At 28.3% G+C, this 20773-nt stretch overlaps 1 protein-coding gene and 2 pseudogenes across 2 annotated transcripts in view; 2 read left to right on the top strand and 1 right to left on the bottom strand.

Annotated features, from left to right (window-relative positions):
* Positions 1–4937: 4937 nt before the first annotated feature.
* The window catches only part of LOC142327446 (glycosylated lysosomal membrane protein B-like), a 51246-nt gene continuing 35410 nt past the window's right edge, over positions 4938–20773 (bottom strand). The window contains exons 6-7 of one of the 2 annotated variants that reach the window (XM_075370543.1): positions 19977–20083; positions 4938–11029 (exon numbers count right to left, since the gene is read on the bottom strand). In XM_075370543.1, the coding sequence (XP_075226658.1) occupies positions 10971–11029; positions 19977–20083 (166 nt within the window). In that variant the 3' untranslated portion in view covers positions 4938–10970. Of the gene's footprint in view, positions 20084–20773 lie in introns of both variants that reach the window. The other variant, XM_075370535.1, reaches the window with a different exon arrangement.
* LOC142317743 (uncharacterized) lies at positions 9381–10700 on the top strand (annotated as a pseudogene).
* Positions 12315–13258, top strand: LOC142318516 (uncharacterized; annotated as a pseudogene).

Raw genomic sequence — 20773 nt, 5'->3', positions numbered from 1 at the left:
GGGGGCGCATTGCTCCCTCCATATAGCTAGTGCCCCGTTGTGGCGTATTCCTGCTAGCCTATGAAGCGTTAGCACCGAAACGGTCTGAAGGGGAATTACGTCGGGAGGACAGGTTTCATAAGCCTAGCCTTCCGCGGTCGGCCCATAAAATGGGTTAGATAACGCTGGTTTAACAACGGATTGGAATGCAATTAAATCCGTCCTTAAAAACACAAAATATTAAATAAGACAAAACTTGAAAAATTAGACCCGTCACTTAAACCTTCTAAAAACACGCCCGATTGAATCATCCAGCAGCAAGGGACTCTGTCCAGGTTCTGCGATCCGTAGGGTGAAACTATAAACTCCCGCCAACTTTGCATTCCATTCCCTAATTGCAGTTAATGATTTAAGATTAATTTATCTTTAGTTCAGATAAATTTTGTACCTTACTTGAAAATCTGTCCACAGACCATCATAAATGTTTCTTGATATATATATTCACATTATTATGATTTGGTGTTTTATAATAATAAACCATATACTTCACACCAAAAATTGTAAATACTTTTCCCTGAAATAGGTTTAAAATGTTTTAACAAATTCAAAATTTCAGTGTTAACCTTATACATAACTAAAGTTTTTCTTCTTTATAATGAAAGTTTTCAACATTATACTACACATACCAAATAAATCAATGGTTTTCATTTTTTTTTAACTAGTTACTTTAACTTCCATGCTCATATAGATGTTTGAATGAAGGCTAGTAATTTAGTTCCTCCATATAGTTGTTTTTTATCAACACAGCAGAGACACATTGTGTAATCATCATCTTCAAAAAATACATTTTCACTTAATTCACAGAAACAACTACATAATAAATAATACAGTACATACTTTTTTTATAAACAGTCTGTTCAACTACTATTAAATAATAAAATTGAACAATGAACACATTTTAACATTTACATAAAGCCTCAAAGTAATGTTCAATGAGTAGCAAAAGTTGAGAGTTCAATACATATAAAAAAGGATTTAAAAGAATTAATCGAAGGTTTTTCTTGAAAAAAATTATCTTTAATAACTCATAAAATACAATTTATAAGTAAATTAACTCTATTAATACACTATATGTCTACAAATAAAAACTAAACAAACATTGAGATACAATAATTTTAAAAATAAATATTATAATTGTATAAGAATACAAAGTATACCTTATTATAAGAAATTAATGTAAAACTTATTTACAAACAGAAGGCACAGAGTGAGCAAATTCAACAATATTAACTACAGATAAAAAAATTGAAACATTTCTAAATTTTTCTTGCAACATTTTATTTCTGCTAATGGCAAATAAATTGATGACAATGATGATGAGTAAGAACTTCATTACATAATTTGCCTGTACTAATCAACTGGTATAAAATTCTTCAGTATAAATGTTTAATTTATATTTTGTTGCTTAACAGTAATGCTTTTCTCAGAAATAGACTGTTTTCTGTAGCTTTAACACGGACAAGATTAATTCCTTTTTAATTAATCTCATTATAGAAAAATACTAATAATACACAGACTGTGTTCACAAATGACTGGCACATAAAATATAAAATTGGTACATTAATGATAAAATCAAGAGATCAGAGTATTTAGATATACATAATACATTTTTCAATTTGTTAAACAAATAAACCCAAATGACACCAAAACTTACAGGTCAGCCATACCACCTCAACACAATTAGTATCTCCTTCACTATTTATCACTAACAACAATTTTTTTATAAGTAGTCAAAAAAGGTAACACTTATAAGCCAGTAGGTAACCATACACAATGACTGAATAGTAGCATATGACTGAACTTCTGTTTCATACCTGTGTACTGTATGAACAAGAATTTCGTTTTTTTTAATGAGACTGCAAATGTTCTACAAGGATTCATCTAGCCTAGAGCTAGATGACAGTATACATTCAGAAATATAAGTATGCTGCTATATGAACATACCAGTGTAGTTTCTTACGTATGACGTTTAAATTGCCAGAAAACTGTAATTTTTGTTATCTATTTTTTATGTATGTAGTGTAGGAATTAACAAAGTAGTAAAAATCTTTAATAAGACAACTGTATGAAAATAAACTATTTTCTCTACCTTTACATATGAAGAGAATTTTTAAAAAATGTTTAATTTATTTTGAATAATTTTTAAATAAATAGGGGTTGTTTCAAACAATAAAATGAAAATAAACTAAAGAAATATTTTTAAGTATTAAAATAAAAGAAAGCTTTAATTTAACAATAAAAGCTTGATGTAAAAAGTGATATATATATTTTTTTAATAAAAAAGCTACATCATTAGAACAGGCATCAACAAACAAAATTGCAGAGAATAAATTAATAGTAAAAAAAAATTATTAAATTAAAATGTACAATATGACTGGTTATCTGTAATGTAACCAAAATAAAACTGAGCGAGATTGACTGCAAAGTTCAATTAACAACAAAAAGATTTATCACCAGTGACACAGTACCATTACTATTAATACTATTGTTAAACATATTAATGGTTAAACATCACATAAAACAATCTCAGTGAAGATTTCTCAAACAGTTAAACAAAACTTTATCTTGTATAATTTTAGAACAAAACAATATCAATAAAAATGCACATAATCTAAAGTAATATGGTGCAAATAAATAAAGAACAAAATAAAAAAATGAAATTGTTATTAATCTGCCAATAATATAAAGGGCTGTTAAAGACCATGTCTTTTTTGAGTCACGGGCAAATTTAGCCATGCTGTAGTTGACCTATCTCCAAACATGTCATTTTATCTAACTCTTTTTTGTATTCAGACAATCACCCTTAAGTATTTAAGTGTAATCAAATTAATTCCTTACAAGGTATTGCCATTTTGTGCCTGATGACACAACATGATGAAATGTGTAAGTAAGCATGTAAGTGTTCAAGTATAAAATGTATGTGTTCAGTAAGCATTTAACAAAATTATTGAGATTACACAAATATAAGGATGGTACAATCATTAGAAAAATGGCTGAATTTTGGTGGAAAATAATTGATGATCTACTACTTTCAAAAAAACTTCTGCTATAGGTATTATTAAGTTTGTTGTTGTCTTTGTAATGCTGATCAGCTAATAATAAAAACAAATTTAAGCTATAAGAAAAAAATCAACCTGATATATTTAAGAGCCTGAATAGCATTATGAAAAAATCTAATGATACAAATGAATGACATTTAGAAACAAATTTGAATGGATTTAATGTGTTGCATGAGAAAGACCATACTTTGAAAGAGTGAGAATATATGATTTAGTGATTTTTAGCAGTCAGACATTGAGCAGGCCCCACAAATATCTACATAATATTGGCAAGAACTGAAGAGAACCAATTATCTAATTGATGATCATAAAAAATAACTTTCTTTATAATAGAAACTTAAATGTGGTTAACAATCAAGATAGATAGTTATAGAAACTGTTTCATATCATGAAACAGTTATAGGTAAGCTATATTATTTATTTGCTCATTATTTCATTAAACTGTCATATTAAATGAGTTATTTTATTTTTTATGATGATTAGGATGAGGATGAAATGATTAAAATGCTAACTTTTGCTGGAAATAGAAGAAAAAAGTAGACGAATAAGAAGCTGGAATGCTTACTATGCATTTACTATGGCAACTGATCAGCCAATTATTATATTATATTGTAAAATGAAGACTTCTCAACATTTAAAAATTATATATAAAGTTTAAACAATCAAGAAATAGAAAAATACATCTGAAAATTACAAAGACTATTTTATGCATTCCCAAAATTTCAGTAATTTTGTAATGAATGCATTTACGATGCTTATATAACAATTATTAATACTTTAATAATTATGCAGCACTTCTTAAATTATAGTAAACCACTATTTTCCATCATAAGGTACCTAATCTTGTTCACTGATCAAACAAATTTTCAATACAACTGTTCAAACAATAAACATGTAAAAATAAATACAGCATATAAATGTATATAATATATACAGTATAAATAATGTAATATAATATATATAGTATATATAAAGTATACAGTACATAAATTCAGGGAAACAAATTAAGTAACACTGCGACATAACAAATAACATTAATATTATCAGGAATGTGAAGGTTTAATACTATCAAATGTTATATATGATGTTTTTCCTTAAACAGATATCTTTCAACAGATTTAATTACACGTAAGCTGAATTATGGCAAAAATTATGGTTAAGTGATAGTAATAAATATTATTTTTATATTACATGACACAATTTTCATGTTAGTTAATTTTTAGTTTTAGCAAATTACCAACCACTAAACTTTTTTTCAACTCCAAACAAAATAAACAACTCTTAATTCTTTTTTGCAAAGCCAAATATAATTATATTATATACTCAACTACCTCCAAAGTTTTTCTCAATTTTATATGAACACAGTAGAAAAATATAATAGAGCATATAATCACACTGATGTTTAAAAAACATCAAGGCAGTTTGGCAGTGAAAAAAAACAAAAATAATCTAAAACTTGCATTTTAAATTTTGTTTTAATCTTTTTAAACAGTAACCTTATATAATTATTTTTAAAAACTTTATATAAAAATTTTTAAAAGTTAAAATATTTTTACATGTAGATTTCAAAAATTTTACTATTTATTACTATTCATATTATCATAATCTGTAAACTACACAATTAAATGTAAATTAATTACTTAAATTAAAAATAGTAGATTTACATGACAAAGTAATCCAGCACTAGGATGAAGACTACAAGCAACAAAGGATTTGTAAAACAGACGTATGTATTTACAATTTAAAAACAATCTGTTATATTAATTGATAATGCAAAATAAATTGAAATGTGCATTATAAATGATAACAATGAACAATGATATCATTTACACACTAATAATTAAAAAGGAAAGCAATAATTTGTAAGTAATAAAAAATAAAAATTCTGTAATACATATGTGTACTTTAAACTAATATAAAAATGTATATTTATTCAATATATTAAAATATATGTTTTTATGAGTGTTATCACAGACATTCAGTAATTATTCATAAACCAAATAATAAATACCTTACACTATTTGAAAATTATTAAATCAAAGAAAAAAATCAAAGTACTTCGTTGACCAAATAACCATATTTAAGAAAGTAGTACATTCACACAAAAAAAAATCATTTTATGCAATTACCATAACATAAATGCTAACTTAAATACAAAAATGAACTGAAAGGTTGAAAAACAAACTAATTCTGAGAGCCCAGTAAGGCAGTTGATCATGCTCACAGTGATTTGAATCCCACCACACACTAATGGAAGAAGAATAAAGACAAATACATTAAATTTTTAATATATCATATTTTATAATTGAATAATTATTAACGCTGTTTAATACAGTGATAAATAATCACAAAGCACAAGAAAATGTTTTCAACAATCATGCTAAGTATGCTACAGAGATCAGTACAATTAAAGGAAAAACTGCATTTAAAAGTGAACATATTTTTAATTCACAACATACTACCTCTTACAGGATTAACACAATATGTGTAATGAAAAGGCATTTTTTTTTTTTTTTTAAGAACTAACAGGATGATTAAAATTTAATATCACTTACATGTTCAAAATTTTTGAATTTAAGTTTCTTACATTAAAAAAAAAAATCAGTTTTAGTTAGGCCTTGAATATGTTACAAGCGGTGAGAAACAACTCAAGTTTATGTACTACTTTACTCAGAAAGTAATGTTATGCAACTACAATAGTATGAGTAACACATCACACTAGCTTAGCTACCTAAAATTATTTCCTAAATAGAGATAAAGAACAGACATGAACTGACAGCATACACACCTCATAGTTTGCATTGCAGCTGAGATTCAAAAATAAATTCAATAAAACTTTAAAAATCATATAAACATCTAACATAACCTTACCCTGCAATATAACATATGTTGCATATTTACAATAAAAGTTTTAGCTCAGTCCACAATTATTACAGAAAATGGAAAACTGCACACCAACATTATGTTACCAACATCTGAAACTTCACAAAATTCCTCTTCTGTTGAATTTTGTTCAAAAAGAAATTCATAATTTTTTTTTTACAAAATTATATACTTGAGATTAGTACTTGTTATTAAAATAAGGATTTTAGTAAATATTAATTGTATTTCAATTTTCTGTCATTTTTTTGTTTTTCAAGTTTGCTACAGTGAACGATATTAATGTAAAATCATACAATCTTCAGTTCCTTCTGTCGGACAACTTACTCAAAGGGTACATGTCTAACATCAAAATGTTAATTGTTTATACAACCGAAAGCCCAGTGTTAAACATTAAATTTTTTTTAATCGTAATACTTTTAATTTGAATCTTTACATAATATAAATTAGAAATTACTGTATACTGTATTAAAAATTACATATACTGAAATTGTGGAATGAAAGAAGAGAAAATAAAAACACCATAATAAATTTGTTGACGGTTCATCAAGATTTTGATAATGAACTTAAACAGTTATTTCCAGTTCCAGGACATTAATGTTCAAAATACACAGAAATTTTCACCTTGTTTATTTTAAGACAAGGAGGAAAAATTATCAGCACTGTCAAACCCTAAATACCAGAATAATGGAGGCCATATTCTAGTGTGAATTGATCTTAGCAGATCCATATCAGTGCATTAAGAACTGGAAAAAATGTTGTTTCATTTTTTCTACAAACATCAGCATCATCTACAATAAAATTTACCATTATGAAACATATAAGATGGAAGTACTTGTACATAATCTGCAAATAAATATATAGTCATTTGTCTACCGATCAAGTTTTTATGGAAAATTTATGAGCAGTTCAACTCTTGCTAAATAAATAACAAGCATAATAACTAATACTCAAGTTACACGCATACCCTTGTCTAAACTATCAACAGCTAAGATTGTAAATGTGAGAAATTTAATAAGACATCTTAGAAAGGATCAAATCTGACTAATAAAATATTTTAAATTAAACAAATATCAATAAAATAATAATGGCATTTAATGTAATATGGCACAAAAAATAACGAAAGTATTTTCAGTAAATGATCTGTTACTTTGTGTCATTGTTTAAACAAAACTAGACTTACTAAAATTATTTGAATGAATATGTTTACAAAAATAATTTTGAAATAAAATAGTGTTATCTTTGATGTCATAGTTAAAAAAATTTAAAGGGCACCGTAGATTCTAATATGATTTTTCCTGTTTATCTCACTAGGGATGCAAAAATGTATTTAAAAAAACATTTATTAGTTAGAACACAGTACAATTTTATTACGATAAAAAACGTCACTTTTTATGAAAGAGATACAGTATTGATAATTATAAAGATTATTTTCAAGCAACATTTTGCCAAAAGTTAGAAATTATCCTATATTCTTTCTTCCAGCAATATATTTAATAAAAATAATATATGACATCAAACATTTTTTAAGAAAACACTTTTCTTCAATATTTGTAACTATTACAACAAATACTATGTGTAATGTTTACATTACACAAGGTTTGACCAGACAAAATTTTGATTTTGAGGTAAGATCTTCTGGATAATGTCTGAAACAATTTTTTTTTTAATTTTTCTGATCTTCTTATCTTTTACAGGTAACTAAAAACTTAAACTGAAAATTTGGATAAACACAATTCAAAATACTACAATTAATTAACACTCAACTTTTATACAGGTTATTCCACTAGGCCATTTTTATTTACAATATTTACTTTATGCTTTACTTTACTTTATACTTTTAATGTGTATCAATCTGATGTGTAATTATGGTCCCATGTATATCATACTGATACACATAACTTTCAAATGTTTGAGCGACTGTGTATAAATACGATATATAAAGCTGCTTTGTAAACCACATATTTTCGATAAGGTCTGCTCTGAATAGAAATGTATTACAACATTGGTATTTAAGTATAATTATATTGGCAGCAGTGGATGCAGTATGGCCAAGTGTTTTTTTAAGCAGGAATGTTACTTGTCTGATGTTCTGCTGTGCATCTATTATTGATGTAAGGTTTCTATTAATGCTCTATTTTACAAAATGCCCAACTCAAATAAAATTAGGTAATATCTTGATAAATTAGGAGAGTATGAAAGTGAATTGAGGATTTTATGTCGAGTGAAAGTAGTGAAGAAAGTGATGACAGTGTATGTGAATATGTACATAAACAGATTCTTTTTTATAGTCTTCCCCGTGCTCATTTTGTACACTTGTAAACCTGTTATGACCGAGTTATACCTGGCCCAGACTCCAATGCTTTTCATCATCAAAAATATTCAGTTCTTTGGGGTCACTGCTTTCAAGGTATCTAAACTTAATAATTTTTGGCATTCAGAACAAGAAATGCCAATAATAAAAAAACCACAACAAAAACTATTTATGTGAAGCGCCCTACAAGATATTAAAACTATAGACAAGCTTCTTGTTGAAAGCTGACAAACCTAACCTAATAAAAAAAAATTTTTATAAATCAATTTTTCTCAAATCTAGCCATCCATATTATATGCTTCTAAATAAAATAAAATGATTACATTACAACAGTAGAAAATTAATCAAATATTAAACTGTACAGAAATGAAAATAACAATACCATACAATAGTTTTCTAAAATAATACACACAGTTGGAGTGAATATACCAGTTACCGATCACAAAAAAAATAAATAAAACTAAGATCTTATCATTAAGTTTGTAAAAGTCTGTCCAATCAATATTTACTCAAAGGCTTTTAAAATGTAGGGAAATTTCATTTAACAGTCTAATGAGAGTTTGGTAGACACAGGGAATTTTTATGTTTGGTACTACTGGCAATATGGCAACTGAAAGAGTGCCACAACTACTTATCTCCGAGGTAATAATTTTTATATCCTCTTACATCCACTCAATACTTTGTCATTTCAGTGTTTGAGTGGTTTTCTACGAAAGATTATGGGAATTTAAGTGAAATAACTGTTTTTTAAATAATATTAATAAAGCAAATCATATAGCACGATTGGTTTTTGGATCATCTTATTATTATTACCTTTGCTGCAGTTCTCAATCAGCTAGTTGGCTTTTGGATCTTGTTTAGTTTTTTGGTTGCCATGTTATTTGGATTGGCTTTATTATAAAAAAACATATGACTCACTCTCCCAATAAAATACTTCCTGGTGGTTCCAGTATCCAATCAGTGGTTGGGTACTGGTGCAAAGTGCTGGGTGGAAATTGGTAGTCAGCTAATCCTTACAATTATTGGTTTCAGATGTCAAAAAAGTGTAAGATGATAATTTGGCTAAATTATGGAGGTAATTTAGCATAATGGAGGTAAGATTCAGAAACAGAAACAAGTACAACATTCCTAACGCCACACTGATGGATAAATAGAAAGAAAATAGCTCCTTGAATGCCAGAAAAGGTCCTTTCAACAGTTTTAACAAATAATGTAAGTAGGACCAGGTGTTGTTTTTGAATTTTAATGAGCAGTTATTATATGTATGCATATCTAAAGTTTTTTTAACTAGCCTATTGTTCATTTTTTGCAGGAAGAAGAGCTTCTTTGTCTCTGGCTAAAGGCAATTAAAAAAAGATGAAGCCTCAGCCCTTTCACCGAGGCAAGACCCGAAACAAAGTGGTTAGAACTTTTCTTCAAGCCCCACCCAGATATTTCTCTTCGAAAGCAGAAGCTCTTGACATCACAAGATTTCTGGTTACTGAACTGAAGCAGCATATTATTGAGCAAACAGGAGACACTGATTTACTTAAGGATCCTTGTAGAATAATAAATGGGGACGAGTCAGGGTTCCAAATAAATCCTGTAACGTCATTAGTAATAGAGCCTAAGGATATTAAATATTTATATGAAGTGCGCAGCAGTAACAAGAAGTATATAATGGTAATGATGATATTCGATACCATTGGTAATATGACATTTCCTTTCATTGTTTTTCCCTACAAAAGAATACCAGCTGAAATAAGTTGAAATGATAATCCTGATTGGTAACTGGGAAGATCAAAAAAAGGGTGAAGGACATCATCAGTATTTTATGAATATGTAGCAAATACTTTGATACCTTCTCTCAAAAAATAAAAATAAAAATACCACCTTACCGGTTCTGTATTTAACTGATGGTCACAAGTCCTATGAAGTTGCAATGCTCTGCAAAAATAATCATATAATTTTGTACTCACTGTACCCCAATGCCACACATATTCTACAACCAGCAGATGTGTCGATTTTCAGACCTATTAAATGTGCTTGGAAAAAAATTGTTTCTGACTGGCAGAAAAAACTGGGTACATAGTAGTTAGTTACAAAGGCCAATTTTTCTCCTTTGATAGGAACTTTACATGCAGCAACAAAAGATATTTGAAAAATGTGGGATTTACCTGTTTAATAAAGAAGGTACCGACTACAGCAAATAATGAAGTCAGGACTCTAGGGTAGTCGACAAACCATGCCAATTCAAAGCTGAACATTTATTGTTCCTAGAGTCTATTTCATCCTCTTCACAGACTCAAGAGTTCCATAGCAGTGGTGAAGAATGGTGTGGAGACGAATCTGCAAAGGAGCTTTTTTATGTATGGAAGAAAATTAAAAACTATATTTTGTCACAAGACAGGCCTAAGACAGTTGAATAGCTAATTGTAAAAACAACATAAGTGCCATATTTTCAAAATTCACTTTTTTATAATTTCAAATTCTACAGGTTGAAACACACAATTTAGAGTAAAAATAACACATGTATCTGCTCAATTCAAAGATACAGCTGTTTGAAATATATGGTTATTGTAAAAACAACATATGTTCTTGAACATATGGTGTTTTAACAATCAGCTGGTCTTGGCAGGAAACTGATGTTTAGTTATGTTGACTGTATTAAACTGTTGATTCCTTTGCTAGTTTAGAGTTCATTGTTTTTTGTTTAAAATGTCATCTTCTGAAGGCAGTAGTAAAATGTTAGCTCTTCCTAAGAAAATCAAAAACAGAATAAGAAATGATGATTAACTATAATATTAAAGTATTAAGAGTAAAAGATGTAGCCTACTTTCCACAGTGTTAAAGAAATTCCTGCTCAGACTTTTGGTCCAGATTGTACGTACTTTACTTTTTCATACATATACTTTTAAGTACTTTACAATTTTTCATAGACTGCATATTTGAAATTGTATGTATACTGCCTTGCAGATGTTACTTAACTAGTAGCTACTTCTTTGTATTGTAACCAACACCTTATTTTAATAATTCTGGCTATTATGACTACCTTTTTTAAAATAATATGAAATTACAAATTCAACATTACAATAAGGTAGGGCAAAAGAATATTAAGAAGTATTTTTGATCAACAGTTTTACACAAATTTAATTTCACATCAAGGGTAAAACTGTAACATTAAAATATACAGTTTGTTTGCTGTTTTAACAACATTATTGATCAATACTATTTATTTTCTGTTTCTTTCTTCAGATGTCAAAGGAGATGCTTTCTGCGAGTGAATGAACATGAGAGAATTGATATTTTTATAAAATTTCACAATTTATGTTCAAAAAATTAACAAGACAGCGAACTAACTGATAACATAGAAGAATTGTATAATGAAATTTACACTTGGCCAACAACCAAGAAGATGAGAAAGAAGTAACCAAATAAATTATAATATTGTTCAGAAAAACTAAAAATCATTTTGTATACAAGTTTTATTAAAATTAAAAAAAAAATTTTCAATATAAATCAATTTATCTTTATTTACTGAACATATTTCCCAGAGCTATTTCACACAAATATTGATTGTAAAAACACCATATGTTCAAGCTCACAATTCCACTTACATTTCAAGTTGTAGAGCATAAAAGGTTTTGACGTAAGTAAAATAGAACAAGTACTGGAACCCCTATAAACAGCCAAATCAAATTTTATCCAATGCCAAATGTTTATTCATTATCCAATGCCAAATGTTTATTCAGAAAACAGTTTTTTTAGTTTCCTGAGAATTACTAAAATGGTACTTATGTTGCTTTACAATCACCTATTCAGTTGGACATCCTAATTCTAATAACCTTGATGCAGCATCAAGCAGTAAACATTCTGACTTACCTCAAAAAAGCCTACAGAAATTCCAAGCTCTGTCAATCTTGAAAAGCCAATTCCATCAACCATTAACTGTCTTGATTCAGCAAAAGGAAATTTTATTGAACTTTTTACTTTAAATAACCTTGATATACCATCAAGCAGCAAGCATCCTATCCTTTTGCAAGATGGGCCTACTGATTAACTGTAACTGAACTTCCTTTTTTTTTACTAATCTTGACATTTCGATAACTAATAACCATCCTGACCTAATGATGACTGATTTCTATCTGTATAAAGTGGATCAATTCAGCTCAATGGCAGTTTAACTGGAAGCAACCGGCAACTAACAAACAACCAATCAACCAAAGAGATTGGTCAACTTCAAGAAGCATCCCTACATAAACCAAATACGACCGTGTCACACTTAAAGCCAGTAGGCCTCCAACAAACTCAATCAGCCCAGCCTTTGCCGACTGCATAGTTTGGCCCACCTAGTCACCAGTAAAAAAGGTAGGAAAGCCTAGCAAAAACATCAAATTTCCAGATGCTATAGGGGCTGGAGTTGGGTCAAATACTGGGAAAATGAAAGCAGAAGTTAAACTATTAAAAGAAGAGAATAAAAGAAAAAGACTTGAAAGAAAGAAAAAAAGATGAATTGTTCAAACAGAAAGAAGCAAAAATGGAGACCACAATAAAGAAAAGAGAAAAGAACGAACAATTTTCATCCACTGAAGAAGAAGATTTGTTGGAAAACGTAGACCACTCAGACTTGGACAATGAATTAATTAGCCAACTTATTGGAACCTAGAACACCGGCACAACTGAAGAGCATGAGAGAGAACCATTGAAGGATATCGCTTTAATAAAATTTCCATTTGACACAGGAAACAAAGAAGCTTATTATGTTGGAAAAATTTTAAATGTACAGTTAAGTGAAATTTCAGTTGTGTCTACGAAAATGTAAGAAATGAGACAACAAATACACATTTTTCTGGACATTCCAAACTCATCAATCATTGAAAGACATAAAATAATATACTTACTAAAATCTAGAGTGTTTGATGGTACAAGAAGGCAAAAATCTTTTGTTTCTTTTGATGTTAATTTAAAAAGTTTTAATGTTCAGTAGTAAGCTGTATACCAAGAAAATTAACATGTTTTTAGGCTCATTTACATAGAAATTTAGTTCCATGTAATGTTGGTTTTTTAAACCTTACATATAATACCCTGTGTTGCATGGAACTATAATTTAAAGGCTTGATACATTTTATAAAATTACTTTTTTAAATATTAAAATCAATATATTTAATTCATGAAAGTTATTTATTATTAGTCAGTAACTCGTGTAGTTGTGGCCGGTAATTGGGGAAAGTGGTTGGTTATTGGTGACTTTGTAACTTTTCATAAAAAAAAAAATCAAAATCTTAATTTCAAGCAATAATAAGCTAAAACAGAGCTTACCATAATATAACATAAAGATAATAACACTTTTTAATTATATTATGAAATTTCTTTATAATTGAATGGTTAATTTACTGCAAAATTTCAAGTCTTAACTGATCGGAATTGGTACATTCACCCCATTTATGAGATAAAATTTAATTCAATTAAGTATGACAACTGGACAGCTCCTTCATTTTACTTATTTAATTCTTCAAAAGCTTAGTTCTTTTTTTACACCACTGCAGTATGCAAAAGAGGATTATGAGTTAAACACTTCATGTACCTATGAGTTAGGTATTTCTCCAATAGCCTGAACAAATTTCCATTAATTTAACAAAGTGGCTGTTAAAACATTACAATTGTAACAATGGTAAGTACTACAATGCTAACACTTACGCTATTAGCAAAAAAACTAGCATGGTGTAGCTGACAGTTATCATATCAACTGGTAAAGGACTTATCACTCCTTTACTCTTTTATATAGTTTAATTATTTTTATTTTAAATACAATTTTTATTATTTGTATAGTTTTGCTAACGATAAGGAAAAATTTTAATGAGGATCTGTTTATGCTGTTAATTTTTTATTAATGTTAATATTCTTCATTTTAAAATATTATTAATTTCTGACCAAAGATTACTTTTTTCTAAATAAATTTTCAATTTTTAAATAATTTATTTGTAAATAAACAAATTTTTCTTAAAAATCTTTTGTTTAGTAACATACATTGCTTAAATGTTTTGATCTGGAAAACAAGGACTTGACATAATAATTCAGTGCTTTGAAGGAGCTAATATATAACAATCTCCGGTTCTGAAATTTTTAAGGTTTTGAGGAATAAGAGAACTACTTAGAGATAAATCAATTACTATTTCAAGCAATTGTAAAATATCACAAAATTTTATTTCTCCTTTTTTTGTTGCAACGTGTTTCTGCAAAAAATTTTAAAACTTAAAAATATTTCATAACATTTCACAATCAAACACTTAAAACATTACAGCTCAATATTATCTTTTATATAATACTGTTAAAATATCTCTACATCTCATAACTACAATGAGAACTAAACCGTCCACTCACCACCTCCACAACTTCTACAGACACATGTATAAAATTGAAAAGCAATTCAGACTTGGAAGAAAAAGATATCAAATAGCTATTAGCAATAGCATTAAACCACCTAAGTATAGCAAGAAGTGATGGAAAGAAAATCAACATTGCTTCAACCCATGTTACAAAGAGTTCTCAAATGATATACAGAAAGAATTATAAAAAATATAATTTGATAACAGCGTGTAATAGCACAGAAAAAAATGTAGTTTAATCAGTACACAAGAAAATTTCACCACAAGATTCCCTCTTAACTCAACGAAGTTATCTAGCTAAAGCTAAAGTGAAATATCCTAACTGCCATTAAAAGGAACTTACTTTTTTATGAACCTCACTATAAACAATTATTGTAACCCTCAAAAGCATTTACAAAGTGCAAAACCACACTTTGGTTTCAGTATACTAATGTGTATACCTGAGATTATAATTATACTAATTATAATTGTAATTACAAATTATGAAAATAATTTATATGGGTGTAATTAGGAGCTTCTGATTGTGTTCATAATCTTATGACTTTCATTTATGAAAATGAGTGGAATAAATCATAAAAGTGTCTCAGTGTGGAACAGTAGCTGAAAGAGAGTGAGATAACTTTATATAGTGTTCATTACGCAGTAAAATTTACCTTTAGTAAAAATAATATACAACAAATAATATTGTACTATATGTTAATAGATGAAGAATAATATACAAATGTAAAAACACAAATATATGAACAATTATTCAAAATGCGATTCCTTACAAAAAATAAAAATATTCTTTTAAACGTATTTATATATAAATAAATAAATATCACATCAGCCAGCTATAAAAAAAAGACTTCAGAACATAATTATTTTTAAACAAAGCTATCAGTCACCATTTATGAGTCACACAAATAACTGAACACATAGTTGCACAGTCTAATCTATTACAGTTTATCTCCAATATGTTTTGTTACTGTATACTACTGATATCAAAGTGTCATGTTCATATTTATAAAGTAGACTAAACAATGTAAAAGTTATGCAATAAAATTAAATTTCCACAATAAAAAATACTATAAAATAAAAATAATTTGTTATTAAAAAGATGCAGAAAATTTAATAATAATGATAATTAGTCAAATAACAGGAAACAAAACCATAACTTTCAACCATAACAATAATACCATAACCATAACTTTTTCTGGCTTTTGCACCTAATTACCTACTTTGCAATTATCAGTGGACATGTAGTGCAGGGAATCATAAACCGTGTTTGTTGATAAAGCATAAAAGCTGGAGAATAAATCAAACATCTCTTCACAACTATAATTCAATTCATCTGAACATACAATCAAGTAAAAAAGACAAATGTAAGAATAATCGAATGATATAAAGATGTAAGCAACTATAAATAATGGAATAATGGTATTTTTTTTTATAAAAAGAAGACCCCCATAAAAATTGTATGAAAAATGAATACTAATAAAACTGGATGATTTTTGGCTAATGGGGCCCAACAAAAAAATGTTTAATCTGGATTGGAATCATAATTAAAATCATAATCAGTTTCAGAATTATCATGACTGAGTACCTTGAAATCATGTAAATGAAGATGAAAAATTAATACAAATTTGGAGAGGGATTACAATGTTTCATTAATATCTTCATACTTCTTTCAGGTTCATTAATAAAAAATCACACATTTACAATATTGCAGTAAAAATAGTACAATAAAAAAATGTTTGTCTCCATTTCTTACCTAACTCTTCCAAATGATATCGGATTTCTTTATTTAAAATTTCAATAATCAATCCTCGCCTAAAAAATGATTTTTCTAGTTCAAAAGAAAATTTCTTTACATGCCATAGACCATTTTTATCTTTTCTTTTGCTGCTGCAAAATGTTTAAAATTCTTTCTCTATTTTAAAAAAATGTATTCAATTATACAAACACACAGAGCATTGATACCACATTATTTTGTAAGTTTAGTTTCTATTTTTCTCTCCCTCAACTGTATTGAATATTTTTATCTTTGGCAGTAAATTTACATTCAATAAGATTTTTGTAGTGACATCACAATGAAACTAAAAAGTGGACTAAATGTGATAAACTAAAATCTTAAACTGCAAGTGAAGCTAAAAAAAAAAAAACAACGTTCTACAATAACAGCTGAACAAAGGCTCATCAGAGCAAAATTGAACAGATATGAACAGTGACACTTCAATCTATTCAAAACAGGCACTGGCTGAGTAGTTATCAATACTACCAGATAAAACAACTCCAACATGTGCCCCTAGCACCTAAACTGTTCTACATGCATCAAAGCCACAAGAACAATTGGGACAGATAGGGTAAAGAAACAAATTAATGTAACCCTTTCTGTTGAGAAGAGTTAAAAGTATACTTTTCCAACAGGAAGAGGGAAGAAACAACTACATATTAAAAAAAAATTACTATTAAAATTTAAATAAATATACATTCTTTAAAAATAAAGTATATCTTCATTGCAAAGTATAGAAAATTAATTGAAAAATCTTTAAAATAAAATTTAACTTTTCCTGAGAACATTATTAAACATAACTAGGTCAGATTTGATAATGCACAATCATAAAAATGTAAAGATTTGAAGAGTCAATGATTTTTAAAGAGTCATATCTAAATATTACAAACTGACATGTTCAGGCAGTGACAATTACAATCATTTACTCGATTACATTTATTTATTTACAACATTGTTATTTTCCATAAAATATAATTGTTTTATAATAACAATATTTATATTAATACAACTCTGTTTTTAATATGATTAAAAGAGTTATAACACATATAAATAAAATAAAACTCAGAATTAAATTCAAGCAGTAAGCAACACAATAGCACATCATGTCCTTTTCAATAAATATGTCAGCAATTTCTTTTTGAATTCACCTTTTCAGGCCATTAAAAAATTATTTTTTTTGTAAGAATAAAAATTAAATAACTGCTTCAAAACTCTTGACATTTTTATGTTTTTACATATAGATATTACTTCACAAAAATCATATATCATCATCAACATAGGTCAACAGAACACTATTTTTACAAATAAAATTCCATTACATAATATTGGAACATCCAAAACTTTCAATGATAAATTTATCATAAAATAAAAGTAAACAACTTAAATAAAACTAAATAAGACCTCATAGTTCCCTCCTGTTAGAAACTAATATATAAACTACATAATGATTATCACAATGAAGTGCACATATTCTCTAGTAATCAGCAAATAACAAACAAAATTGTAAATATTTAAGATTAAACACAATCCAAGTTAAAACCATTCTATAGTATTCACCACAAACTGAGTAGGAAGTTATAGAAACAGCAATTACAATCACATATGATGATAAAAATACATCCACTACCAGAACCAATTAAAAAGTTTTAAGGAATTAACATTCAGGAGTAATACATGTTTCTAATTGATATATAAAAATACTGTAATAGTAACTACACTCACACGCATGTACATATATATATTAGCACACTCACCCACGCTCACAAAACTTATGATTGTCTCCAAATCTAATATAATCTCAAATATCTTTTTAATACAATATTAAAATTTTTGTCTATTAGAATAATCTGTACTACACAGAAACATATTTAATATTGTTTAAACGATTCTAAATAATTTTAGAATAACACTTTATCTGCTTGTACAAAAATTTAACATTCTTCCACTAAAATTGAAAAAATCAACTAATAAAATTTCCAAAAACCAAAGAATTAATGATTATACACATATATAACACAGACTCAGCCAGTTAATCTAAGTACAAAAATATGAGAGCAACTCAAAAATTATCTACACTTTCGCTATAACACACCTTCAAGGTTTTCAAGGTCATACTGTCTTCTGCACGTGCACACTTAAGAATTAGTATGACAGCAATTATTTATGTAAAATTTGAACCAGTTGCCATCCAGCTAATAGTGTAAACGTGTCTGCTCTGCTAGCAGTTAGCACCAAGGAGGAACAACAAGCAGTGATCCAATTTCTCTGGTCAGAGGGTGTGAAACGAGCTGATATTGTGAACCTTTATCACAATATGGGGGTAGGCATTGCCTTATCATAAAAGTCTTAAAGCACTTATGCTAAAGTAAAGTGTTAATGTGTGAATTGAGATCAAGTAGTTTAAAAGTGGCTGGATGAGTGTGATGCACAAAGAGGGAGCAGGATGCCCATCAACCTCTACCACAGACAACAATATTCAGCAAGTTCAAGAGATAGTTCAGGCAAATAGGTGAGTTACCATCGAAAACGTAATGTCTTCTTTGAACAGCAGTCATGAATCAGCCCAAGTCATCCACAATGAGCTCAGCTTCTGTAAAGTCTTTGCACGATGGATACCAAGACAGCTTACTGCAGAACTCAAGCTTAAACTTGTTAACATCTGGCAATGCTTACTCAATTGCTTCAACAAGGAAAGCAACACAATTTTGAATAGAATAGCCATTAGTGATGAAACATGGGTTCATCATGGTGCCAGAATCAAAACACCAGAATACAGAGTGGAAACACCCAGGATCTCCAATGAAGAAAAAATTCAAGACTGAGCCATTGGTGGGAAAGGTTATGCTAACCATTTTTTGGGACACAATAGGACCTATACACAAAGACTTTGGAAGAGGGGACTACAATGAACAACGCAAGTTACAGAGAAATGTTGGAAAACAAGCTGAAGCCAGCAATTTGCAACATACGTGAGGTTTATCATTGAAGAAAGTGTTGCTGCATGATAATGCCTACCTGCACATGGCTCGCCACACTGTTCAAACCATCAAGTTGAATTTTGAGGAACTGGGAAATTCTCCCTAACATCCAGATCTCACTCCTTCTGACTTTCATCTGTTTGGGCTGCTCAAGGATGCTTTAAGAGGTCATCAATTTTTCACAAACTTAAGACATGCAGGAAGTAATGCAAAAGTGGCTTTTTAACCAACCGAAAACCCTCTTGTTGGAAGGAATATGCAAGCTTGTGGAGTACTGGACCAAGTACATTGACAAGAGAAGTAACTATAAAAAAAAATGATCAACATGTTGAGCCTTTATATAAATAAATAGTAGAACGAAAAGTTTAGATAAGTTTTGACTCGCCCTCCTACATTTGCAACTAACAACAAAAAAAATTACATTGATTAAATGCGAGGATTCAATTAAGTCACTTCATATTAATTAAGTTGTAGATATGTTCAGAAAATATTTCATTAAAATTTACTGGCTAAGGAACAAATCATCTTTATTTTTTAAAACACGCCTTGTTACAATACATATACCACCTAGTATGATGAGAAGAACAGGTACTCCAAGACCTATGGCCACAATTAATATTACTAACATGGAAAACTTTTCTTCAATAGGTTGACCAATACCAGCAACAAATGTCCTTAAAAAATAAAATCAACAAACGATTAGTTACCTAATGCATAAAAAATAACAAACAAGTGTTATGAGAAAAATAGGGCTAATTTTTTCATTCCTGAAAAAATGTAGTATTAAATTTACATAGTATTTCTAAAATATAATAATGAGAATAATTAAATCATGATATCAATTCTAATATTCAAACTCTACATGAAACTAATACCATGGTTTTACACAAAATCCATGGAAAATAACATCTTAATCTATAAATTAAATTACATTGAAATTTTGTCAAACTGCTTACATTTTTTTCTTATTTTAGTGTTTAATGTGAATCTAAAGCAAATCAGCTCATTATTTTAATCTCTGTCTACCCATACATTACACAAGTTTGAGTGCACCAATTTAACATTTGCACAATCAATTTATTTGATTCTGAACACTAATTGAAGAGTTAGCTTAAAATATTCAAGCTAAATTTTTTATTATAATATTCAAGCTAATTTTTTTTTTTATCGTAAAGTAAAAATATTTTTTTAAACAAATCAAAAATTCATTTATTTAAAGAAATAAGTTTGAACACTATCAATATAATGTCAAAGTGTGACAAGATCTGCACGATGCAGGCTTCTGACTTCTGATGCAGATCTTGCAGCTTTTGATGTTAAAAGACATTTATTTACATGTTTTTTGTATTAAAATAAATTGATTT

Source organism: Lycorma delicatula, chromosome 1, assembly GCF_047948215.1.
Source record: "Lycorma delicatula isolate Av1 chromosome 1, ASM4794821v1, whole genome shotgun sequence".
NCBI classification, from domain to species: Eukaryota; Metazoa; Arthropoda; class Insecta; order Hemiptera; family Fulgoridae; genus Lycorma; species Lycorma delicatula.
Note: the sequence above shows the minus strand (reverse complement) of the source record. Positions and strands in the feature narration are given on the sequence as shown.